Genomic DNA, 26,501 nt, shown 5'->3' on the forward strand with positions numbered 1-26,501 from the left:
TTTCCCCGAATACTTCAAAACAATTTTATGTTTTGGGCCTGGCTCAATTCTTGGATGGTGTGCCCGATGGAACTAGGTGTTAGCAATTTTGATTCAATATGCTTAAAAATCAAAATGGAATTAAAATTTTGATATGATTTTAATTAGATTTTTTAGATACAATTATGGATTCAATTTAATTTTTGATTTTTGAAATAATTTTATATAATTATTTTTTAAAATATTATATTTAATTAATGTTTAAATTTTAAATTTAATTATTAATGTATAATATATTTTTTAATTATTTTTAAATTATATAATTATTAATTATAAAGTATATATATAATATAATATATTATATAATGTAATAATATAATTATTTATTAATTATATAATATTTAACTCTATATGAAAAATAGGATAACATGTATAAACACTTCCATTCACTTTTAATACGATTTCGATTCGATTCTTAATAAAAAATAAGAATCGAATTAAAGTATTAAAATAATATTAATTTGGTACAATTTTTATTGATTTGATACGAATTTTTAATTTAATTCGAGACTCTAAAAAATGATGCACAGCCCTAGCATCAACCACCTAGTTACCATTAACAATATGTCTATTATACATTTTGCCTAGGGTAAATCTCAGAAAAGGCTGGTTTAGACCAAGCTGTAGCTGGCTAGCCCTTTCAATTTTCCTCCCACATTTTCAAAGAAACCAACAGGGCTTTAGTGGAAAAGGGTGGCTGCTAGTTTCATCAATGGATAAAATGTAAATAATATTTAATATATAAACAACAGTTAACATATCACACGATATTATAATACAAATACTACAGTATGTGCATGAAATTGCCTCCACTGGCGTTTTCAAGTGGTAGATATCAGAAGTTGAAACTATGTTGCAGCTGCTGAATATGTATTGAATAAATATGCCAAGATATTCTTGTAGTCACCAATTTGAGCGCCAGTGTTGGGATCAACTAAAAATGGAACCTGCAAGATTAAAATGGAAAGAACCTTTTCAAAAAGTGTTAACATATTTTGTAAGTTTATATCCTTTCATGGTCGAGGTTGAAGTTCCTATTAAAGCATTGCCCTCCACAGGAGCTTGGATAAAACAAGGCATAAAAGGATACATATGTAGTGCTTTGCTGTCTTTTGGTAGCAACATGGGAAACAAATATATCTGGCTACAAAATTGTGGGTCACATAAATGTCATTTGAAGGAAGCTGACCTCTTGGGATCCAGATACCTCAAGCAGCAAATTTGTCCTCTGAGATCCTGCTCCGACGTTTTGAAGGATATATGGGAGCTCCAATTCACATAGTGCCTCACGCACAAGTCTGGCATACTATTAAGAGGGAAGAGAACATATTAAGTCCACACAAAATTACTAAGTAGATGAAAAATATATATATACATTACATTACTGTATGTAGCAAGTACAAATTCTTTCTTTGAAATAACATGATTTAATCTTATTTGTGAATTTAACACCTCAACATTTCGGCCGTGCTACAAATTAAAGAATTCATTTATTAAAAAACAACTTTGGGAGTATACACCATAAAGGAAAAAAAAATAAAGAATACTAAAATTGAAAGAGGAACAGAAGAAAGCCAGCTATCTACACTTTCTACCCTCAGAGGCATACTTTGATACTGATCAAAGATAAAAGTGTTTCTGCGATAATTTCTTATTGTTTTTGTATGTGGAAAGCATTTTGTTTTTACTTCTAAAATAATTGTTTTTTTAGAAAAAATAATAATTAATAAAATGAGTCTTACAATCCATAAAAAGATTTGAAATTGTTGCTTAAAGCAGATGAGATGCATGTAATCTTTTGTTAGGTGTTAGTACTTTTCTTAACCTTGTTTTAACCAAAAAATTAATCCATAAAAAGTTTATTTGGTATTTCAGAAACTTTTCTACAAATATGAACCCTACAGTCCCTAGCCTTTTTTCTCTCTCTTGAACTCAGAAGAGGAGAAACTAGTTTTCAGTATACCATGGTATTAATTAAATTACACAGATCTGCAATATATGAGAAAGCAATTTCATGCCTGATTGTTCTCATATGAGAAAAGTTCCAACTTCTCAGATGGTGGATCTAGTCTGGCCCTTTCCCACTTGGTCATTCCTCTGCCAGCTCGAAGAATTGTTGGCATCCATCCTGTGAACAATGTGCTGGACAGAGAGAAAGGGAGGGAGGGAAGGAAGAGGGAGAGATTGATATTAGAAAAAAGCAAAAAAGAAAAGAAAACAGTCTTGGCCAGTTAGATTAATGTGAAGGTTTAACACCTTTCCAAAAGCCCCATTGAGGGGCTTCTCCCTCTACCATATTCCAGAAATAGATATTTTACAATGTCACCTATCAACAAGAGTAGAAAAAGATGGTGTTATATAAATAGGCCTTCAAAAAATGTGACACATGATGCAAAGCTGACAATTATACCTGTACATGCTTAAAAAAGACAAAAAAAAATTAAAAGGGAGAAAATAATCAATCTTCTCAATCAGAACATGACTGCTCATGAGTAAATTTTGAACAAATTGCAAACTGAACCACGGATTAACAGGTCTTTCATATTGGTTATTTTTTAAATTGACTTTCAGTAGAATAATATTATTATTTTCATGAGTTTTGACCAATCACAATAGGAAGCACAATTTAGCTATCTAACCTGAAGAAAATGAATGGTTACCCCTATTACAATAGAATAATGAATGATACTAAGTATAGTGACTCACTACAGCTACACTATGGCAATGCAGCTGTAGTAACTCATTAAACCAAGTGTTTGTGTAGAATAATTTTGCATTTACTGCATTTTCTCCCATCACTGTGTTCTATACTTCATTATACTTGTCAATTATATGACTGGTATTGAGTCGAAAGGTAAAGAGGATGGAGTAGCAGATGTACATATTTTGAGTACAGAATAACCATTATATTTCAAGGTGCAAGAAAAATTGATTATCCACAAATCCAATAACAATTCTAAGTCTAACACCAAAAGGAAATTGTATAGAAAAACAAACAAACAAAATAGTGTCCAAGGACTGGTACATCACTTACCACTTTCATACATTGAAATCCCGGTGTTTGGGTCAATTAGAAAAGGAAACCTGCAGGGCAATGTCGTAACTAAACAAAATTTACAGAAAAAGAGAAGTAATGCAATAGAGCAAGGCACAACAATAGGATGCTTGAATGAAACCAAGTTACCAACAAATCAATAAAAAAAAAATCACCACCAAAGGTAACTGTGCACTATCTTGCATGTATTATTTTGGCATATTATTTACTTTATTTATGCTCCTTTAATGTATACACGATGAACCGATAGGCATGACAAAGGATCAAATATCTTGGATCTTCAATCTGACAGAAAAATTGTACGATATCTTAGCACAACCACACTGAAGGAATTACATACTGCTCTTTGCCACCAAATTTTCTGACCATTTCCCTATGTCTTATGGAGCCCTTTGGACAAGGATACACCTGCACACAAATGTCAAAAGGACAACATGAGGAAAACAAAGCAGCAATATGAAATTCATTCTTTAAAACATGGATGACACACAACAGTCTTCTCCCCCACAATTTGCAAACAGCTACAAGATATATATAACTGCCAGAGCAGTATCTCATGAGGGAAATTAGACAAAGTCCTGATTTTCAACATTACATTTTACGGTGGATAGGAACTTTCTTCCACACTTGCCATCAAAATAAAGATAATTTTTTTTTCTTTTTAGTATTGCTAGTATGCCTCTGCAACAAATATTCCTATTATAACTACAGAAGCCAAAATTGTCTAAGAAAATATAAGCATTTGTACAACTAAGAAGATACTCAGTAACGCAAATGCGCTTTGCTCAGATAAAGTGTGAACTTCCGAGATTTAATTGGAGAACAAGGCAGCAAATAATAGTTCCCGTAACCTAGTTAAGGAAAATGAACCAAGAATGTTAAAGTGATGGTCACTTCAACAAAGAAAAGGTGATATTGAAGATGGAGCAATTGCTCATTTTTTGTGATATTGAAGACCAACTTTGCTGATAATTTGATTAAGAGAAATCACATGAGATTTTCCATCCCATTTTAAAGTTACGAAAGCATGCTGGTTTTATAATTCCTAACCCAAGCAAACTGATGTGAAGTAGTTACATATGCTTTGGTGTCATTCCATTGTTTTTCTGGCTTCTTCAACTTGAAGTTGTAAAGGTATTAAACTTGTTCTTTAGTAGTGTCAAGTGTAAAAAAAGAAAAAAAAAAAAAAGAAAGCCCAAACTTCAACTGAGAACCCTTCTTAATCAAGGGAGGAAAAGTTATATGTGCCGAAACAGAAATCAGGGATAATTAGACAGCTCAATCCGCTACAATTAAGATGTCTGCCAAAAAATTGTACAAACCTGAGATGAACAAATATTTTATTCTTTCTATAAAGCATTGCTTACCTCGGCTGAAAGATCTAGCTCAGTCAGGGCTTCTCGGACCCTCCTGCAAAAGGGGCATGCTTCTGTTGGAAAAGAATATTAGAAAGCTTTAACTTGAAAATTCCCATCCTAGAAGAACAAATAATAACTTATACAAGATAATGAAACATCACTAATGATAACTATACCAATAGTGTAAAGTGATAGTTGGAAGCATATTAATCCAGAGGGAAAAAATCTAGCATACCAAATAACTTGCTAGTTAGACGGTCCACCTCACCTAAATGGCAAGCTGATAGCCAGTGTTTAAGATATGATTTGGATCGTGTTGTGAAGTGTGTTAGGACTGAAATTCAATCTAGAGAAGGATTGAGAAGAAAGAAAGACAAAAGATGATAGAGGAAGAGCAGAAGAGACAATCAGAGAAAATTACAGATAAGAGAGAAGCTGAGAGTTTTCTATTATCAATTCAATGAATACGTCTCTGTTACATTTTTCTTTTATACCAGAAGTTTGTTAGAACTTTTGAATTCAAGCTAGCATGCATAGAGAACAGAAAGGTATAACTAACTCATAGAATTGTTTACTTATCTGTCCCTTCTCTTCTTCTGTAATTAACAAAGTGTTACAAAAAGCATCTCCTATTTTGGTTTTGCTTCAGTTATGTTTTACATCCCATCTAAATAAAACTTTAAACTTTTGGATTCGCTACTTCATCTCCACTTACACTGTGAATTCTTCACTAATTAACTGGTTTAAAGTAAATTGATGGTCAAATGAGCATAAAATTACTAAATGCAACATAAACTCAACTCAACTCAACCAAGCCTTTATCCCAAGAATTGGGGGTCGGCTATATGAACTCTCTTTCTCCATTCTAAACGATTTTAAACGATAATGTTCATAAAAAAGTGAATATGCCTAATGATTCTGACAATTCAGAATTCAGATACAACCTCTACATAAACAGGAGTCATTGCAGCGTTTTCATAAAATAAATGGCCAGCGAGTGGTTTTTCATTGATAACACTTGGAAGAAATTCCTCCTAACATAATTACACGCCATAGAAAACTTTATTCTAAAATAACAATACTTGAATCATTAGTTAACATGAAATCATGAATTGCCACATGATCCATAGATGAACATAACATTAACTCTACTCTCAGTAATTACAGCTCAATATACCGTCAGTGCTTTCCACATGAATTCACAAACTAAGGAACTAGCTGTGCATTAAGATTCAAGGATTTTATCAGACTAACCGTTTCCATAAATTCTATAGAAGTCACTGGCAAGCATTCTATTCTGATATGCATAACATTACTGGGCTACAGAGAAAGGGCCTGTAACATGGCTTTAGAAAAAACAGCCATTATGTAATGGAAGATTAAACTCCCTTGTGTTAAACCATGTTGCGTGTCAGAAGCTTCAAGAGTGCATCCAAATAGTTTAACAACATCATTGGATAAAGATGATAATGCTAAAATTTTTTACTTCATTAATCATATATAAGGCTGCTTTTTATAGGCTTGAGGGAGGAACCAGCCATTGTATAGGTAATTTCCCAGACATGCTGGATATGGATTTTATTTCTTAACCAGTGAATTGCATCTAGTACACCAATGTGCAAGAATTTGCCTAAAATGCTGCACATAAATGCTTCTACTGAACATTGATGGTTAAAAATACTGCTGATGCCTTAATCTAATGATGATGAAATAAAGAAGAAAATCAGGCCCTTTCTGTTTGTGATGAAGGGTATGGAGAGATTATATCAATGAAATGTTGACTATACACTTGGAAGGTAGCTTTACCAAATTCAAAGAGTTGTAAAAGTTCAGAAGAATTTGAAGTTGTCTCTGATTTGTCCAAGCTCTGTAATAGTGATCTTGATCCCCATGGAAGTCGTGTGAAGGTAGACAATGAAGATGTTGCTGCCTACTATTACATAAAGCATCTGGGTCAGCTAGAAGATAAACTATGCATAAATTCAAGCCTTTCTAGATGCAGTCATTAAAATATGACAAGAATATATTCGCGAGATTGGGAATAAGCATATGTCATTTTGCTAAGATATAAAGATTTAGGGGATTTTTGTTATCAGCAATTTGCACCAACTCATGAATTTTATTTTCTAACTGTTGCAAAGCATCCTCCTCACTTTCCCTCATCCCTTTGTACGATAAACCCAAGGTATCTCAAGTGTATTTTTGTGGGATCTCTACAGTCCACACCTTCCAAAGTAGCCCACTATGAGATCACTTCTCCTCCTATTGCTAAGTTTGCAATTTATATACTTTATTTTAGTTCTTCTTAACTTGAAACCCTTAAGTTCTAGAGAGCTCCTCTAAATAGTAATTTAATATAATTTTTAATTAGTAATAATACTTTTTAATAACTAATAATTCTATCATGATATTTAATTATATATTTAACTAGTGATTTACATAGCGGATTTGAATAGACTGTACCCATCCTTAATCCATCATATAGATATTCAAACCTTAGGTAATCCAAGCAAGTGAGGTTCGATATCCAACAATACCCAACCCATTATCATTCCTTAAAAAGAGAAAATTTCAAGTAGATGGTGAAAGAGTTGTAGGATGAATGAACCAATTAGTCCTAAAAGCCCAAGAAACAGTGATGCATGAGAATTAGTTTAACTAAAACGAAATTCTGCATGGATATTGTTCATGCTACTGTAATGGAGGTTGACAACGTAGTATGTTAAGACTCTATTGACATATTAACAGTTTAAAATTTGAAATTTTAAGCTATAGTTGACAACAAAGGTCCATTTTTCAAATACAATTATCCCAATTAAACAGGGCAGTTGATTGCGCATGTGGAAATATTGCAAGGGCTTATTTATTTATTTATTTAGTCTAACAGGTTCATGCAAAAACAATCCAATAAAAAGTAAAAGTAATGAGAGTGCTAAAAAAGGGAGGAAACTCTTGTCGTATGAACTGTCTACAAGGTAACAACTAAATGTTAAATGGAAAAAGTTGCTCTTAAAGGAATTACCTCCAAAGCATAATTCCGTTCTCGAGAGGGATCTCCTCCCTGCAAGAACGAAGATAATCACACTCAGGTAAGATGAAGCAGAAACCAATCATAAAATTTCAACATCATAAAATAACAAAAGTGAGGAAGCAAATGGCATTTGCAGCAAATGCACTTGCAATTAAAATAAGAATATATATGGGATAAAAAAATAAACCAAACCCAAGATATATATGTATATAGAATGAAATCCTCCATATGGTAAGAAGTGAAACAAGCAAGGCCATCCATTTATTACATAGTGGTTTTAAGTCATGATGCTAAATAAAAATAAATCAAACAAAGATATTACATCCAGTATTCCAGTTTGGTATGAAGACACGCTGCTGTAATTTTCTTTTTTTTTTTTTAGTATGAATTGGCTCATCATTCATTTATTATATTTTGAAATAAACAGGGATTTAGAGTCATTAGTCCATTAGCAAGTCCTTTTCCTGGTTTAAGCTAGCAATGTTAAACCTAAAATGCAAAGCACCAGAGAACAGGCATTTTTGCCCTTAGAGCAAACCACATTGAGTGAAGCAAGATTAGGCACGAGTTACACCCACTTTTCATAAAATACAATTCTTAAAAAGAATAAAAAGTAAAAGAAAGGGGCTATTTATTGAATCTTTTTTTTTCTTAATTTTATCTTCTTGAACAAGTATTATTGTCCTCTTATTGACAAAAAAATTGTAGCACATATTCAGTTTACGTATTTCTTTCTCATGGTAAAAGCAAGCAAGATATATCCTGTGCATTTTACAAAAAAATGGTGAAATTGCCCTTCCTATTCTTTCAGAAAATTTTCACAAAGCACTAAGATATTATCTAAATGCCAAAAGGGTACCCAAAAATTATACAGTTACACTACAAATTGTGCACACTTTTGCTGCATGATCCCTGTTGTACACCGCGGAAGCGTATAAACTATAAAAAAATAAAGTAAACACACAAAATATCAATATTTATATGGTTCACCCTCTCAATATAGAGCTACATCCACAGGGATGCCATCTTCCACTATCAATAGTAATAAATCATCATTACAAGCTCAAAATTATACTACCCATAAACTCAATTACACCCAAGAGAACCCTTACTACATTAAACTGCTCATAGTAAATATATTAGTTAATCCCTCTCAGTCTCCTCTAGACATAACCCAATATATTTACTATTACAATATTACACCACAAAGAGTGTCATATAGTAACTATAAAGGCAAGAGCCCTCTCATCAATGGACAAAAATACATTCCTCTTGAATTCTATATTCTTTCTCTATCTTAGACTGAAGCCTCTCTCCACTGCAATGGGCAAAAGTCTCTCATTAATAGGCATTAATAGGCAGAGCTAAATCAGCAGTAATTGACAAGGCCCCTCTCTACAATAAGCTACAGCGCTGAAAGCCATTCTCTTCAACGGGCAAAAGCCAAATAACCTTTTCCATCATTCTCATATTCCATCATTTAAATAGTATTAATTCCTCGATCTCAATCCTTATCTGATTAGGAGTCCGACACAATTTTGGAATAACACTAAAATAACAGTTATACTCATTATAGAAAATATTAATCCATCAAATTAGGAAAAGATCTCTCACCAAATCCCATTAAGATTTTAGATTTTGAGTCATAATTCTAACAATCCCCGAGTTCCAATTTCCAAATTCCAACTGTACCTTTCACTATGCATTATGCAATTACGAATCAAATACAATGGACAGCCACTACTCTACAGAAGATTGATCATGCAAGTTCCATTTAAAGATGCACAGCAGCACATGAACCAACAAAGGTGAAAAACATATCAATTTCAACGACCAACATTGAATATTTCCTAGTTTAAATACATTCTAATAAACAAAACAGAGTTTCAATGCAAGCTGCGTAAATATTTCACTGTAGAAACAAAAATAGTATTATGTTAGGAGGGGGATGGAAACTTACAGAGAAGAGCTTGAGCAACGGACAAAGAAAAGACAAGAAACTAGTTGTAGTCGACGATGAACTGCTACCATCAGCGGTGGCAGGTGCTAAATTTTCCTGGGAAAATTGTTGGTTGGAATCTGCATCAGATTTCGCGCGAAATCTAGTTCTGAGAGAAACCCAGTTTCCATCTCTAGAGTATTTCTGTGAAAGTGGTGAGTATTTGATTGTAGAAAGTGGAATTGAATGGGGTGGGAATGGGAAATTGTTGTCAGAAGTTGAGTTGTAGGGATGGAAGGAGAGTGAAGCACATTTCAAAGATAACAACGACATGCTGAGTGGTGGGTAAGACTTTCAGTGTCGAGCTTGCGAGCTTTTTACTTTTTAATTTTTTTTTTTAAATATCTCTATACAGTATAAATAGTGAGAAAAATATAGCGCCCCGCTGCACATCCAGGCTGACGCCGGTCTAGTACGGCCTGATGCCGGTTTAGCACCCGGGGGTACTAAGGTGCGGCTGTCGACAGACCGGTTTTAACAATGTCGTGATAATTTTTATAGCTGCGAGTATGTGTTATTTAATTATACACGAATACTTACATCCAATCGATAAAATTTAATTATTTTAATAAAATAAATTTAATTTAATTTTTAATTAGTTAATTTTTAATTATTTATTTAATTATTTTTAATTTAATAATTAAAATTTAATTAATTAATATATTAATTATAATTTTATTAATATTATATTATTCATAATTATTATTTTTATAATTTTATAATAATATTTTATTAATATTAACTCATATTTATTATTTTTTATAAATAAAAAAATATAAATATATTTTTATTAATATTTTATAAAATAATTAATAATATAAAATATATATTTTATTTTTTTATTAATTCAATTATAATCAATTAAATATTTTTAATTTTGATTAATTTTAATTTTTTTTAATTTAATTAATAATTTTTGAATTGATTAATAATTTAATTAATTAAAAATTCAATTCATTCAATTCAATTAAAAGAATGCTCATCCTTTATTTATAACATTTTTTTTTATATTTTACTTATATCTCTTAACTGTAATGAATATAAATAAAAATTTTTTAAAAAAATTTTATTTATATCCATTAATTTTAATTTATTATTAAAATATTTTTAAATTTTAATTTTATTTCATAAAGTTCTCTTTAATGTTCTCAAATTAAAAAAAAAAAATCTCTATATATACTTTTTATATAAGAAAACTTTATTTTTTCATTTAATTAAGAAATTTTTTATAATTAATTATTTTATGGGGAAAAAAATTATTATTTTTTGCTCCAGTCATCTTTTTTCACATGTACACTACTTAGCAGTTACACATTTTTATGTGTTTAGCATTGAATTTTAATTAAAATTTAAGAAGGGTTAAAAAAATCAGTTATTTTTCGATTCACTTCACTCCTTAGACATATTTTTTTTGAGAAAAATATTATTTTTTAAGAAAGGTTAAGTAATAATTTTATTATTCATTCATACTAATAAGTTAATATTAATGGATCAATTCATGTATTTTCAGACTTAGATGCATCAATTTCTATATTTCATATATTTTAAATTTATTAATGAGTTAATGTCTCATTTATAAAAAGTATATTTTTTCATTAAATATAAAGTCAAATGTATTGTTATTTTTATATAAATTATTATTTAGTCCCTAAAATTCGATAAAATTAATAAGTTCTTATGATTAAAATTTTTATTATTAATTTTTAAATTAAAAACAAAATTTTTTAGAAATTTCTTAATAAAAAATTGAATTTTTTCTCAAAATAATTTTTTTCTTAGAAAAAATGTTTTTATTGATAAAAGAAATTTAATAAAATTTTAACTATATATATATATATATATATATATATGGAGGAACTGCAAATTTGATGGAATTAAATGTTTAAACTATCTAACTCAATTTAAAAAATACGATGATGAAATTATTAATTTTATTATATTTTAAAAATTAAATAATATTTAAAAATAAAGATATATATTAATATAATTAAAATCTATTTAAATATATATTAATTTTACATAATAAAATCTTTAAATTTAATATCATATTAAAATTTTATAATTTTTTCCCTTAAAATAAAAACAAATTTAAATTTCTCAAATCATTTCAAACCTATTCAAATGGGGCTTTAGTAATTTAACCCTAATAATTTGATTAATTTCGAGAACTAAGCAAAACGGTGCGCATTGCGTCTGGCGGGTTTCCTTCTTCCTCGCCACCGCCAAATCCAATAGAGCTCTCTCTCCCTCTCCAGTTTCTGTCACACGGCCACCGTAACTGTCCGACTGCTAAACGGCTCCGCTTGCCATCTCAGCGAGCTCCGGCGACTCCCTCCTTTTCTTTTTGAGTTAATAAGTTGCTCTCTGTGTGTGTATGTATGTTTCTCTCTCTACCTTTTCTATTTCTTTTGATTTTTTTTTTGAATAAAAGCAAACCCTTTATGGCATTTGCAGAAGTTAAGTATGTACTTCTTTTCTTTCTTAAATTAATTTTGAACTTAATAATCATTTGTCACTATCAATTTTTTGTGATATTTACCTGTGCGTGTTTCAGCAGAAATTGACTGAAACTGATTATTAAACACTTTGTATTGTTCTTCCTTTTCTTTTGCTTTTTTTTTTAAAAAAAAAAAAAAATCTATAAAACCATCAACGTAACTATGGTGGTATTTGATTTTGATAACTTTCATAAAAAAAAAAAAGCTTTACCAAATATTTTTTTTCTTTTTTAATAATCATAAAACAAACAGTGAAAATGGTATTCTTTATGTGCTTTATAAAATGGATTCATTAGCTGATTGGATAATGGATTTGTATTGCTTTTTTGATTTTGATTGATACTTGCCATGTTGTTTATCAAATACTAGCTTAGTTTAACTAGAGTATGTGGGGTGGAATCCCCAGTCAGCAATTATTTAGTGATGGGAATTATACATTTTGAAAAAATTATTTTACTATTGTAAGAATTTTATTATATGAAATCATCTGTTTCAGAAATTCAATATCTGATCTTATGATTCAATTTTGTGGAGCCTATACAGATCCTACGTGAATCATCATTTGACAAATTTGTTTTTGCAATGGAGAAGCTGAAGTCCATGGTTCCAGACAGGCTTAAACAGATAGTGGCAGATAGCAATGCTGATGATCTTCACTCAACATCTTCTTCTCTTCTTCACTTTCTCAAGAACTTGTCACAGTTTCACCAAGTAAATATCTCTTGGTATTTCCTTTGCTGCTTTTTGTGTTGGAGAGCATATGATATGATCCATATTTTGAGATTTCATTTTGTGAAGTCTTTTTTTCCCCCTTATTCTTCTTCTTTTGTTTGGTTGCTCTTAGATGATTAGAGATTTGACAGATCTGGAGGCTGCTCTTTGTGCTAAGAATAAGGATGCAGCTTTGGAATTGAAGCAAAAGGCCAATAAATGCTATTCCCATGGAGATTATGACACGGCATTGGCTTCCTATTCTCAGGTATCATGCACCATTCTGTTTGTCCTTTGTCATAGCACTCCTTTTTTTTTTTTTTAAATCTAGTTTTAGAATGTCCTTGTTCAGTATTATATTATAACCCTTGGGAATCGCATAACTTACCTTTTGAGTATAGCCATTTCTAGAGCTAAATGAGAGAAGGCGATTTTTGGCTATTGGGTATATATATATATATATATATATATATATATAGGAATAATTTCATTATTGTACCTTATGGTTTAGCACTTTATCACTTGAAAGACAATTTTCATTTTTATTAAAATTGTATCCTGACCTATTCTTCATTAGATTGCCCCTTGATGTCATTCACAGCTTGCTAATGTAGTGTACTTGATTCATTGCCACGTAATTTCAAAAACATTGCCACATCAACATTCTGTTAACGGCTTAAAGGACAATGTAATGGTGTAAAAGCTCAAGGCACCATTTTGATGAAAATGAGTTTGGTCCCTTAAGTGATAAAGGCTAAACCACATGGTGTATTTTTGAAATTATCCTCTCTGAATACATGTATTTGTGCATGCACGTGTGTGCATGTTAGGTGGGTGGTGTGGTGTAGGGTTGGGGGAGGGTGCATGCAGCCCATGTGTAATTCTAAGCTTTTGGCAGGAGGAAAGAGGCCGAAAGATTATGGCATTGTGCAGTCTTTGCAACGATTTGGAGTATTCAGTTGGAGAGAAGTTCGCACTTCTATAAGAATCATAGTTTGCCTCTATAGTTATTAATCAGTGGTGTGGTTTTCTGGTTTCATTAAGTTAAAGAGTTTCTACCACATAGGGAACTGAAGAATGCTTGTTGCTAAGATTCAGTGATATTGAAGGGCATTACTTCATTAGATTTGTCCTCTTTCTTTGGACTTATTTGTTTCCTTGCAAGAAGATTCCTTATTGCTTTTCTTTGTTTCTTTCTTAATAAACTCACAATTAGGATACGAAAGGGTTGGGGCTGGGGTGTTCTTGGCTGCTGGAATTCTTAAATTATTTTGCTGTTTTCTTGGGGCAAAAGCTAAATATTTATTTAGGCTAAGGTGGAACTGTGCTTCTTTTTTCTATTATTTTTTCAATTTTTTTGGGTAGTATTGTCATATATTTGGATGAAGAGTGCTGTAAACATTTTCGAAGATTAGAGTTTGCCCAATAACCTGCTATGAGTCATTATAGTTTTCTTTGTTTCTCTGTGGGCTGTGCTTCAAGAGCTTCTAAAGGGGTGCTTAGCATGGTTGCATGGTTGGAGGACATTTAAGTTGCTTATTAGTCTTTTCTTTATGGTGATCTGGAGTTTTAATACATAAGGAGTTTCTTAACGGATGTGCAATGAAGCTGGGGAGCCCTTCTATTTTGACATGGAAATATGTGCTTTTTAAAATCTTCTTCTTCCTTTTTTTTTTCTCTTTTTTTTTTTTTTCTTGTGGTGAAACCTTTACCTCCCTTTTGCACCCATTTTGCTTCTTTGTCCTTTTACAGTTTTCCTTTTCTATTTATCCTAAAAGGGAAAAATGGGCTTGTTTTGTAACTAACTTTCAGTTGTGTATATTTGATTGTTCTTCTCCCCCCACCTCCATCCAACAGGCATTGCGCATTGCTCCAACAGATGCTATTGACATGGACAAAAGTCTGGTTGCAACATTGTATCTGAACCGAGCTTCTTTGTTTCTTGTGAGTTTGATTATTTTGTTTCTGTATTGCAAAAGAAGCATACAACTTGCTCCAATTTCTAGTGCTGCACCGGTTCAATAAACTTGGGTTCTTATGCAGTAAACAGAAAAATATACTAGAACCAAGTCAAATTAGTGTAATGTTTTATGTGTATACAACTCATCTTAAGTTTTTAACACAACTATACTATTTATTAATTCAAGTTTAATTGGGATTTGCTATTTGGGTCAATTTCCACCAAAGAAAGCAGTAGGGTGAAGTATAATTTTAAGATATCCCTGTTATATCCAATTAAAAAGTACCTAATACAAGCTTAAGAGAACCACATCCCAAAAGCTAGCTGTTGAGGTTGGAGAGCTCAAGTCCATATATACCCTATATTGAAATTCTATACTTCCAATGTAGGACACAAGTTTCCTTGCAATGAGATTGTAACATTCCACCACGCTCAGCAACCCCAACACCCACGTAGGCTAGCTTTGCCCTAGCTTAATCTAGCCCCGGATGAACACTGCTATTCCGCTATCAGCACCTGCGACGCACGATTGTAACTGGAGGCATAGTGGATGGCTCTGATACTAGTGATACAAACTTAGGAGAAGCACACCCCAAAAGCTAGCTGTTGAGGTTGGACAGCCCAAGTCCATGTATACCCCATATTGAAATCTTATTCTTTCAATGTGGGACACAAGTTTCCTTGTAATGGGATCATAACAGTACCCAAAAAATGATGAGGATGATGAGATTAGTGAAGGAAAAGTGATTAGCATTATTGGTTAATATAATTAGGATTGTAATGAGATTTATAATAACTTCTTTTGCATCTAGCAAAGTCCTAGAATTATTAACTCCATAAAACATGGACAACGAAGAAGATGTTGTAGGTCTTGTAGCAGAGATTTTAAATCAAAGTTACGAATTTGAAAATATGACCAGATTGCAGGATAACTACAATAAGATATCAGATAGGAGTTAGAAACTTAGAGTGACTACATGTTAAGCCTTCCACAAGTCCCCAACCCTCCCCCTCTCCCCTATCCACCACCACCCCCCCCTTCTCTCTCTCTCTCCAATGCAAACAGACCAAAAGTGGTAGTGCAGTACCAAACTCGCACATAAAACTTCTAACCGGGTCTTTTACAAAAGAGATATTGGAGTTCCGGTACTCTCCAACTTGAATTCTAAGTCAATAGTGTCGATGATTAAACTTATTTAAACTAAATATGTTACCTGAGTACCAAGATATCCATTCTAAAATAGGAATAGCAATTTTGCAAATTAACATATTTTCTTCTTGTTGTTGCATTCTGCATACACACTGAACAAGTTGAACTTTCTATTCATCTATTGTTTGTATGTTTCAATAGAAAATAGGACTTCTAATGGAGTGTATAAGAGATTGCAATCGGGCCTTGCAAATTTCTCCAAGTTATGCAAAGGTCAGTATGCTTATTTTATAGCTCTATCATTCCATCTTTTGTCATTGCTATAACAGGGAGAACCGAAGAAGGGTGCATTGTGTATTGATAGATTATGTAATTAATTGCAGCAATTGTTTGTAGTACATTCATTGTTTTTCAATACTTTTTCACAAGCTTGTCTTCAAATTAGAAACAGGTAAGAATAATTTCCATATGCTTATGTACTTTGTATCTCCGGTCTGTAAAATCTCTGGTCAGAGTCCGTGGAAATTTTAATTCAGCAAAGAATGCGTTATTGTTTTATAATCATCACAAACATTGAATTAAAAACAACTGAGTGGGAGATACAAGAATTTTTTTTTTTCAAACAAGATACAAGATAATTTAAAATATGGTAGGGAGACAAAATAAAAGACTAGTAGAGGAGTCATACAATACATGCAAAACTATTGGAGCAATATATTGTATGCACGATCTTAACTATTTTACTACCATTCTATGGGGCTTATGTGCAGAGCACCTAATTCTATGAGAAGGAAGATGACATGAAAATATTTGTCTATTTTCATTGGATATAATGTACGAACCATGTTGTGATTTGTGCATTAAAGGTGTTTCCAACTTACTGGATCTTTAAAATGCAAGTTCTCTATGAGGGTTCTAAAAATGGCTTCTTTGTCACAGGCATGGTACAGGAGGGGTAAGGCAAACGCTGCTTTAGGCAATTACAAAGATGCAATTCATGACTTGGATGTTGCTAAGAATATGGAGTTGTCATTGGGTGGAAAGAAACAAATAGAAAGTGAATTAAAGATAATTGCAGGCCAATATGAGGGCACAAGTGATAGACGGGTTCAACATATTGAAAATGGCTTGGGGAACTTCAGTAAGATATTCAACCTTTCACCATCCAAATGGTTTTTTATTGTACCTTTCACTGGTAATCTACCTTTGGTGTGTACTTTCATATACTAACTTTCACAGATCTGGTCATTTTGTCCCCAAACTGACATAATATTGTTCTGTATTATTTCTTCTTCTTTTTTTCCACATAATTGTGCTATCAAGATTAAATTTTATAACTGTTATTGTTATTATTATTATTTTTTATAGTCTCTATGAGGGTTCTTTTAGTAGAATGAGAATGGACATACATTTGATCTCTACTCCATAGAAGGTGCAAAAGCAGCTCTATTGGTATGTTTTTGTGGCAAAACACCTTTGTTTAGAGGAGATATTGGAAAATATACCACTTTAATCTAAAAGCCATTGCTTGCTTGTACAAAGTATTTTAATAACTAGTTTTGAGGGGGAAAAGATTAAATTTATAGCACGTAAATTAAAGTAATTACACCAGAAAATTATACTATACAAATAATAGATATTATATTAAAAATTTAGCTGTAATTAATAATTATAATAGTGGTAATCAACTATCAAAACTGAACAAACTCTATGCAATTAGTCGAAATTCTCTTATACTATGCAATTAAGAATTAAATAATAACTTTTATCAAAAAAGGACAAAAAAAGAAAAAGTTAATTGGCATGAAAAAACATTTACTCATGTATTATTTGTGTTGGACCCTTGATTTAGAAGTGTTCAATGCGTGGGTCAGGTTTAAGGAAAAACAGTAATTTTTGTTCGAAGAATTTTGGTGTGTTCAATATGTGTTAGAGGTGTGTCAAAGTCAAATATTTATCATATTTAAAATGGTGTTGAATGCTACGTAGGCTTCTTGAGAGAAGTGCCGTGCTTCACTGAATAAAACATGTGTGAAATTATGTGACATTACTGAATAAAACATTTAAATTAGTGATTACATTTAAACTTACAATTTCTAGTGAAGTTATAATTAGAATTTAGAAAGAGTAATGTTAATTATTATTTTTTTGACCTGCATGTTCAGCAAAGGGTTATTGGTCAGTGAAAATTTACTCTTATAATGGGGGAGAAAAGATTGGGTGCTGCCACATGCTTCAGAATAATGAGTTCCACAATTTGGAGGTGTCCAAAGTTTCTTTTTCTTTTTTCAATTTACAATTCGCATTATAAATTGTGTTGCAAAACTGATATTTACAATATCTTCCCAAAAATTTTGGCATTTGCTAATGCTATTTGAATTCTGTAATCTGTATTCTGACTTATTATGAAGATCCTAGTGAACTTAATTGATTTTTTTTTTTAAATATATGCTTAATCTGTTACTAGTCCCTTTTAAGTCATATGTATTCGAATGCTTTACTGTATTTCACATTGTTGTCCAATAGAATGCTACTAAGTTACCATCATTTAAGTATGAAGTGTTGATATTTATCTCTAGTGCATTTTTATGTTTGAAATGATATGTGTATAGATCTTTCATGGCAGATGAGCCACACCAGATAAATTTATTATGTGTCTCCATGCCAGACAAAGGAAGAGGCATGGCTTCACCATGCGACATTCCTCAAGCTTCCTTGGTCCACAAAGAAGAGCCTTATGCCCTGGTATGAACATGAAGCTATCTTGTTGACAATGTTATAAATTTTTTCACTTAATGTGTTCTTTCTTATCACTTTCATGCTTCTATCATCCTTTTCGTCTAAAAGCTGTTATGTTTAAGATCCAAGTTAGAGCAAATGCTTCTATAAACTATAAATATGCAATAATGTCCTAGAAATTAAAGTATTATGGATGGTAATGGGTGAGAACTGGCTAAGGGAGGCTTCCTTATCCTTGCTTTTTCAAAGGAAAAGATTATTTACCATGCTGCTTTGAGACTTGGCCATAAACACCTTTGTACTTTTAATTATTACATGCAACATAGCGCAATTGATTGTTTTCCAATTAAATATAGTAATATAGCAGAAATAATAATTTTACCTTACAGCCATACGACCGGCCATGTTATATAGTAGTGAGTGTTGGGCACTGAAGGAGTCGTATGCGTCTAAGATAAGAGTTGCAGAGATAAGAATGTTAAGGTGGATGAGTGGCCATACTAAACTAGATAAAGTCCGTAATGAGAGTATTAGAGAAAAGGTAGGAGTGGTGCCAATTGAGGATAAGTTGAGAGAAGGGAGATTGAGGTGGTTTGGTCATGTGAAGTATAAACATACAGAGGCTCCAGTTAGACAAGTAAAGCACATTAGGTTAGAGGATAGAAAGAAAAAAATGAGTAGACCTAAATTGACTTGGAGGAGAGTAGTACAACATGACCTAGAAGCATTATACATTTCTGAAGATTTAACTCAAAATCGTTTAGAGTGGAGAAAGCGAATCCATATAGCCAACCCCAAATTTTTGGGATAAAGGCTTAGTTGAGTTGAGTATAGCAGAAATAATAATGGTCATTACATAAGGAGATTTAAGACTTTTTATTTGTGTTATACCTCATTAACTTGCAACAATTCCTTATGCTGATGGCTGTTAATGCTACAAGAAATTCCTAAAATTTGCAGCTTATATGTATATTTTGATCCTTTTCTCCATATTTCATACTGAAATCACTTGAACAAATTCTAGTTAAGTTCTTTGAAATATATGGGTTCAATGCAACTAGTTATTCCTGAAAAAGGCTCTGATTTCTGAAGCCATTCCATTATGTATGTAACAACCTTAGTCTTGTGAGTTGGATTTGTCACCATAACTGTGCTTTAAATCTATAATAGTATCTCTTTATGTCTTTGTATGGTTTCAACCAGGAAGAGGTTTCCCTTTGGACGTAACATTGGTTCTATTCCTTGCCTTCCCTTTCAAAGCTAAGGGAGGTCCAAGGGACTTGAAATAAGCCGCCATTTGTTTTGTTGAGAGTTTGGGGATCATATTTCAGAGAAGATACTGACACTGAAAGATCCAAACTAAAAGGAGAGTCCTTCTGATGCGATGTGACGCATAAAATCATTTTCCCCCAAACGTTCTACAGTTATTCTCTTTTTGTGTATAAATAGATTATCATAGTTTTCTTTAGCAACGTATAAGAACTGTCTTATCCAAAAAGATTGTTGTTTCTAGTTTTCTGAAGTCTTGTGTTAGTTTTCATGTAATAATTTTCAAAACCAAAATCTTCAGTGAGCAATTGTCCTTTTTTTAATCTTAATTTGCGTAAGCACTATTCTTGCATTATCATTAAAGGATATCACAAATAGTACTAAGTACTTGCACGTCTGATGAGTAGTATGAATTTGCTTGGCCTTTGATTTGCAGATTATATTGAAGAGTTGCCGAGAGACACACTGTCACTACTGCTTGAATGAATTACCCGCAGATACAGTTCCCTGTGTATCATGTTCAATCCCATTGTACTGTTCCCAACATTGCCAATTACAAGCTAGGGGAGAAACAATCAGTTACTACAGAACAAAAAATGGGATTGATGATAGTCTGCCCAACAATCTTAAAGAGTATATTGCAGAAGTCACTTCATGTAGTGATTCCGATCCATATGTTGAGTGCTTTCCTGAACATAAGCATGAATGCCTTGGTGTGCACTGGCCTGCAGTATTGCCATCTGATATAGTTTTGGCTGGTCGAATACTAGCGAAATCTATATCTCAAAGAAGAGGTTCTATGGAGTCTAACCTTTTGGGAACTCTGGTATATTTCAGTATATAGTAAACATTTTCATTGTTTATGATGACTATTCTTATGTAAGAATTTGACCTCCCACTTCATTGCCTTGTAGAATCTTTCTCACGGTTATTCACAAATTAGTCCAGAAGGCAAATTGGAATTGCATATATACGCTATTGTACTGTTGTTCTGTCTTCAACACTCTTTTAGCACTGAACTCCCAATAAATGGAATCTCTTTATCACAGGTTGCTCCTCTCTCTCTCTCTCTCTCTCTCTCTCTCTTCTGTCATTCACACACACACACACACATAAAGAGACATGCTAAGAGGTAAAATATGATGCCCCTAATTTATTTTAAGTTGTGGGTAGCAGGAAAGAGTAGATAGAAACAGCTTGGGCAGGGAAAGCTTCAGGACCAAACACCCAATCTTCCTCCAAAAAGTTCAGAAAATTTTAGTCCAAACTGATCCTTCAGTTTAGATTTTTTTTAAAAAAAAAAAAAAAAAAAAATCTCATATCTATTGTAGCTGAAACTGAGAAATCAGTTCCCTTCCAATCAATTACTAAGTATTTTGATTTATCTAAAATTAATCAAACCATAGGAAAAAAAAATGAGAATAAAATTAGGATTAGGAAGAGCTTAATCGCACATCAATCAATTCATATCAGGATAATTGGTTCCAACAAAATGTTTTTAATCAAAGGTCAAAATTATCAATTTAGAGAGAAAAGACGCATAGATAGATGTAACTCTGCATTTGAATCAACCATTGAAGTTGGTGGTGATCGTGGAACCAAATGGTGGTCTACATGGGATGCTTAGACACAATGGTCTCTGCACATTTACAGCAAAGGAAGTACATCTAGTATTTGGGAGAAGGAACAATGAATTACCAAGTCACTAAACAAGGAACACCAATTGGGGGGAATAGAGGTGGTGGGGAGTGGGAGGGGGGGATGGAGGGAGGGAATAGTTTTAGGGATAAGAAGAAGATTATGGTTAGGGTCAGCTAGAATATCTGAAAATGAAAGGCATGATATTAAATAGGGTAGTAGAATAAATAATGTTATGTTGAGTTGAATGCTTGATATGAATTGTGAGGCTTAAATTCAAAGAGGTTTTCCAGTTAAACTAGAATAAAGATTTGAATACTTAACTATATATAAACTGGTTCAGTCCATTAACCAATTCTCAAGAGATTAAACTAAAAATAAAAAAAAAAAGAAAGAAAGAAAGAGAGAGAGAGAGAGAGAGAGAGAGAGAGATCAATTCTGAATCAAAACTAAACCAAACCCTTCTAGTTTGGTCTTTCAGTTTTTTTGCCTTCCTTTTTTTTTCTCCTACTTACCCATATATAAAACTTATGCTTCGGCTTGAGTTGGGATAAGAATGAGTTGTTGCCTTTAGTAGTGATCTAACGGAGTCAAGATTTAGCTATGTTCTCACTTATTTGTGGTTCTAGGAGGATGCCTTTATGATCAGATCAGAATAATGAAGAGGAGTGGGGTGGAAAATATCTGATTCCTAGAGAGATCTCATTAAACCTGTGCTTTTCATTTTCACCATCTGTTCTGTCCTTGTCCACTATCCAAATTTTAATCCCTAAGAAGTTTGAAAAGATGAGAGGGGATTCTATTTGGAGCATGGTGAAAATGAGCTCGCATATTCCCTCTAGAGGCTAACTTGTGTTCTCCAAGTCATCTAGGAATTTTAATCCCTAGGAAGTTTGAAAAGATTAGAGAGGATTATATTTGGAACATGGTGAAGTTGAACTTGCATATACCCTCTAGAGGCTAACTTGTGTCCTCCAAGTCATCTAGGCTGGGCTAAAGAAGTTGAGCCCTTCTAATTGTGCATTGTTAAGGATTTCAATATTTATGTGGTTCGCTTCATGATTTTAAATTGACATCATTAATCTTATTTTTGTAATTTGATTGCTACCCAACTTGAAATTCCATGTTCTTCTGTGCATGCAGACCATTATACTCGTTTCTCAAATCAGAGTAAACGCTATGGCAGTTATCCGTATGAAATCTACTGATGTTCATTGCCCACCAGATCAGTTTGGGAAGTTTTCCCATATTGGAGATGCTTTAACTAGTAGTGTGGACCAGGTTCATGTTTACACTTTGACCCTTTTACTCCATTTCCATTCTTCCTGTACCAAGTAGGAAATTTTTGTATGTATAGTCATTTGCATGGAAATTCTTGTGACTTGTGTTCTTTTTTCAGTGGAGACAGGAAAAACCCCTCTATTTATGCTAGACTGACTTGGCTGTAACTTTTATAGGTCCCTGTGGGTAAAGCCATTTATATAGCCGGCAGTCTTTTCAATCATTCTTGCCAGCCAAACATCCATGCATATTTCCTTTCCCGTACTCTGTTTATTCGAACAACAGAACATGTAGCAGCTGGGTGTCCTCTGGAGTTGTCCTATGGTCCTCAGGTACTCCTTTTGTAGCATATTTCTTGTCAACTATGTATACACGTGTAATTGTCATTTGTCAAAAAGAAATATGCACAGGATAATTTTTCCATATCCACTATTTTTGGTCTTTGAGTTTATGCTTGTGTTATGGAACACAAATTGGATCCAAGATAGGCATTTCAAATTGTGAATGTACAGTTTTGTTTTACAGGTTGGGCAGTGGGACTGTAAAGACCGCCTTAAGTTTCTGGAAGATAAGTACTTGTTTAGATGTCAGTGCATTGGTTGTTCACAACTAAATCTGTCTGACCTGGTTCTAAATGCTTTCCATTGTGTCAATCCAAATTGTGACGGTGTAGTCCTGGATGGCTGTGTGAGTAACTCTGAATTAAACAAACTTAAGAACTTCCCTGGAGTTCCCAAAATGCAGGTATTAGACCCTTTTTTACATGTATTGCTGTTGCTCTGCAATGGAATTTTGGTCTTAGCATCAGGTGTATCACAAGTGTAGTTATTCTGTTGCATCTCAATTTTTAGATTGAATAACTAAACTCACCTATATCTGCAGGAGTTGCTAACCACCTACAGCTACAAAATGTGTGCAGTTTTGTTCTGGAACTCAATAGTGTTGTGTCTGATTCTGTTTCCGTAACCTGTTGGAAAATGGAATCACATGTAGACATTCTTTTGACTACAACTATTCCTATGTTGAACTGCATTAGAAATTGTGTTTATTTTCCTCTTTCTTTCATAATGAATTTTCATGTATTAATAGTTTGATGAGCTGAATAATGCCAATATTGATAATGTAGCTGTGTTAGAAATTTTGTTTTTTTCCCCCCTTTTTTTTTTCCTAATGAATTTTCATATATGAATAGGTTGATGAGCTGAATAATGCCCACATTGATAATGTAGATCACCTTGTACTTGAGCTAAGCAATAACTCTTTTAATATTCAACCTGGGTATTGCTTAAATTGTGGTTCTAATTGTGATCTAGAAGCTTCACATAAAGCCATGAGAAATGCTTGGATTTGTATGGAAAGGTATATTTTTATTTCATTAAACTTTGCCTTTCATTGGACTTTACCATGCTTAACTATATCCCGCATGGAATATACTGCTCATTTATTGGAAATATACGAGCATGTTTACATATACATGTTTTCCCTTTGGTTCTCTGACTAGAAACCTCAAATTCTCAACAGATTGCAGGATGCAATAGTTTCAAAAGAAATCTCAACTACTATTCTTTCGGATGCTTCAAAAGGTCTTGGTGTATTGAGGTCAATATTGCATAGATATAATAGGCGTATTGCAGAGGTGAGTTCCACTTATCCAGTTCTCAAATTATGATTTCTGAAGGGAAAATATGGTACATGATTGTATCATTTCGGTGTGGCATTTTCTTCGCTTTATTTATTTATTTATTTTTGTTTAGGGTCATATGGGATATGACCCCTGAACCTTTGAAAGAAGGATTTATATGGCCAAATCCAACTATATTTAGACAGAGAATGAGACTTTTTTTTTTAAGGAGACATTCATAGATGGCTTTAATGGAGTATAAAAATGTAGTTAATTGGACTCACTTGCATATGTCGGTAAACACTAGAAGTCAACACTCTCCACCTGCACTTCATTTAGCTAGCAGAAAAATAGTTAAGAGTATATCCATGCTTCTGGTGTATCATTTGCAGGCTGAAGACAATCTTGCACAAGCATTTTGTCTAGTAGGAGACTTTCAATCTGCAAGGGACCATTGTAAAGAATCAATCAAGGTAATTACTTGACAGAACATGGTGAATAAAATTGTTTATGTAAAATCTTTTGAGTGTCCTTAGATTGGTTTATAAGAAGTGAAAATTTTGCTCCTCTCTCTTTAGTTGAATGTGTCTTCCAAGTTCCAATAAAAAAAAAAAAATTGACCTTTTTAACCATATATCAAGAGCTTAAGGATTAGTCATGTTGTAAATCATAGAAAAGCTTTCTTCTTGTTATGAACTTATTCCGTTGTCCTTAACTAACAAGTTAAATGGGTAGTTTTAAATCAGTCCCAAAATTAGGAAGACATCCAAAGTTAGTCTTGTAACTTTCAAAATATTTTTTCAACCAATGTTTTTCAACTTTAATTAAGTTTTGCCTTTAATGATTTGTTGAAGTAAAATATTTTGTTAGGTTATACAACAAATTCATATGTCCCCAGGGAAAGGTTTGAGAGCAGAATTAGTACCCGAGGAAAGATAATAATAAGTTTTCGAGAGCCTCGTTAAAACATGTGTTTTTTATTCTCCTTCAACCTACCCATTTGTTTTATTATTATTATTATTATTATTATTATTATTATTATTTGCTTTATGTTGACTCTCATTATCTGTCAGTCAATTGCTCCTAGTTTAAAATATTGTAAATTTTTCATGCATAATATTTGTTAATTTTATAAGTTTAGATTAAGTTCTTAAGCAATGCGAAATCTATATCTTTTTCTTATTGTGGTAATAATTATTTTCTCATTTGTTGAGAAATTCCTAAAACTGTTTTGGAGAGTTAAATGATGGTAATTTGGGCCATCTGTCTCATCTCACTTCATTATTTGTTTTACTTACGTTATTATTTACGGGGACTAACAGAAGCAATTGTGGGGGATTTGAGAATATATTTCGAAAGTTTGACATGCCTTTAATGTTAGGGGACTAAGTTGTACTCTGCCCAAATTAAATTGATAATTCTTACAGTTATGTTGCTTTCACGAAATAAATTGAACTATAACATTGGTTAGTAATTAGTCACTTTTTCGATACAATGTTCAGATAATGAATATTGGTTTTATATCCAATGGCAGATACTTGAGATGCTATACGGCAATGATCACATTGCAATTGGATATGAATTGGTTAAACTTTCAACCATTCAGCTGTCCTTGGGCGATCCTCATGCTGCAGACGCCATAAATCGGCTAGGTTTAATATTTGTGAGGTATCACGGATCACACTCAAACGTTGTTTTCCCATATCTGCAAACTCTGAAAAGAGAAGCCAGCAATTTAACTCAATAGAAGGCTGACCCCTGTTGTTATATGTCCCATATCTGCAAATGCTGAAGTAAAGCTTGTGATTGTCAAAGTTTGTTATGTTATTAAATGGTTAGCCGAACCGGTTTTGGCGTCTACAATCAGTGCTCAGTTTCTTCATGATCTTAAAAGAGTTTGGCCTCTGTCCCTCTAGCTCTGCCTTAAAGATATTTAAATTAGCACTTTTGTCTGCAAATTTATTTAGGCCTTCTTGTCTGGATATATATATATATATATGTCATGTTGAATTATTGAATTCAAATGATTGTGAGCTACTAAACTGGTGTTATAGGTCATACCATGTATACAAAAATGTTTTGCTCAGTTTGTAACAAGTTTGAATTGGAATTGACTTAGTCAAACTTGGGAGAGCTCGAGATCGGTGACTAA

The 26,501-nt window shown here is 32.7% G+C and overlaps 2 protein-coding genes across 6 annotated transcripts; one reads left to right on the forward strand and one right to left on the reverse strand.

The window, feature by feature from the left end:
• Positions 1-756: 756 nt before the first annotated feature.
• LOC110642537 (uncharacterized) lies at positions 757-9,810 on the reverse strand. The gene is made up of 10 exons (XM_021794622.2): positions 9,444-9,810; positions 7,475-7,513; positions 6,259-6,382; positions 4,462-4,523; positions 3,435-3,502; positions 3,074-3,123; positions 2,296-2,365; positions 2,058-2,181; positions 1,229-1,345; positions 757-986 (listed from the first exon to the last, which is right to left on the reverse strand). The coding sequence occupies exons 1-10, from the start codon at positions 9,753-9,755 to the stop codon at positions 888-890; spliced, it is 1,065 nt and encodes a 354-aa protein (XP_021650314.2). The 5' UTR covers positions 9,756-9,810; the 3' UTR covers positions 757-887.
• A 1,837-nt stretch (positions 9,811-11,647) lies between these two features.
• On the forward strand, positions 11,648-26,501 carry LOC110642535 (uncharacterized). 5 transcript variants are annotated; one of them, XM_058131490.1, is made up of 16 exons: positions 11,648-11,858; positions 12,524-12,691; positions 12,825-12,959; positions 14,549-14,635; positions 16,003-16,074; positions 16,741-16,996; positions 18,428-18,546; positions 20,246-20,635; positions 20,724-20,858; positions 22,591-22,728; positions 22,905-23,060; positions 23,254-23,472; positions 23,921-24,087; positions 24,250-24,364; positions 24,742-24,822; positions 25,884-26,501. In XM_058131490.1, the coding sequence occupies exons 2-16, from the start codon at positions 12,563-12,565 to the stop codon at positions 26,094-26,096; spliced, it is 2,412 nt and encodes an 803-aa protein (XP_057987473.1). In that variant the 5' UTR covers positions 11,648-11,858; positions 12,524-12,562; the 3' UTR covers positions 26,097-26,501. The 5 variants fall into 5 exon arrangements, with proteins under 5 accessions (XP_057987473.1, XP_057987474.1, XP_057987476.1 ...); XM_058131491.1 differs by having other exon boundaries at positions 11,648-11,854; XM_058131492.1 differs by having other exon boundaries at positions 11,650-11,858; positions 16,741-16,942.

The sequence above is a fragment of the Hevea brasiliensis genome, chromosome 12, assembly GCF_030052815.1.
Source record: "Hevea brasiliensis isolate MT/VB/25A 57/8 chromosome 12, ASM3005281v1, whole genome shotgun sequence".
Lineage (NCBI taxonomy): Eukaryota > Viridiplantae > Streptophyta > Magnoliopsida > Malpighiales > Euphorbiaceae > Hevea > Hevea brasiliensis.

Excerpts from the sequence above, each read along its gene's own strand:
- LOC110642537 (XM_021794622.2), bottom strand. The coding sequence starts at position 9,755 with ATGTCGTTGTTATCTTTGAAATGTGCTTCACTCTCCTTCCATCCCTAC. Across the intron at positions 4,524-6,258 it reads TTTACAACTCTTTGAATTTG|AAGCATGCCCCTTTTGCAGG; the intron begins GTAAAGCTACCT and ends CTTTTCCAACAG. Across the intron at positions 987-1,228 it reads AGGTATCTGGATCCCAAGAG|GTTCCATTTTTAGTTGATCC; the intron begins GTCAGCTTCCTT and ends TTAATCTTGCAG.
- LOC110642535 (XM_058131490.1), top strand. The coding sequence starts at position 12,563 with ATGGAGAAGCTGAAGTCCATGGTTCCAGACAGGCTTAAACAGATAGTG. Across the intron at positions 12,692-12,824 it reads ACTTGTCACAGTTTCACCAA|ATGATTAGAGATTTGACAGA; the intron begins GTAAATATCTCT and ends GGTTGCTCTTAG. Across the intron at positions 16,075-16,740 it reads TTTCTCCAAGTTATGCAAAG|GCATGGTACAGGAGGGGTAA; the intron begins GTCAGTATGCTT and ends TCTTTGTCACAG.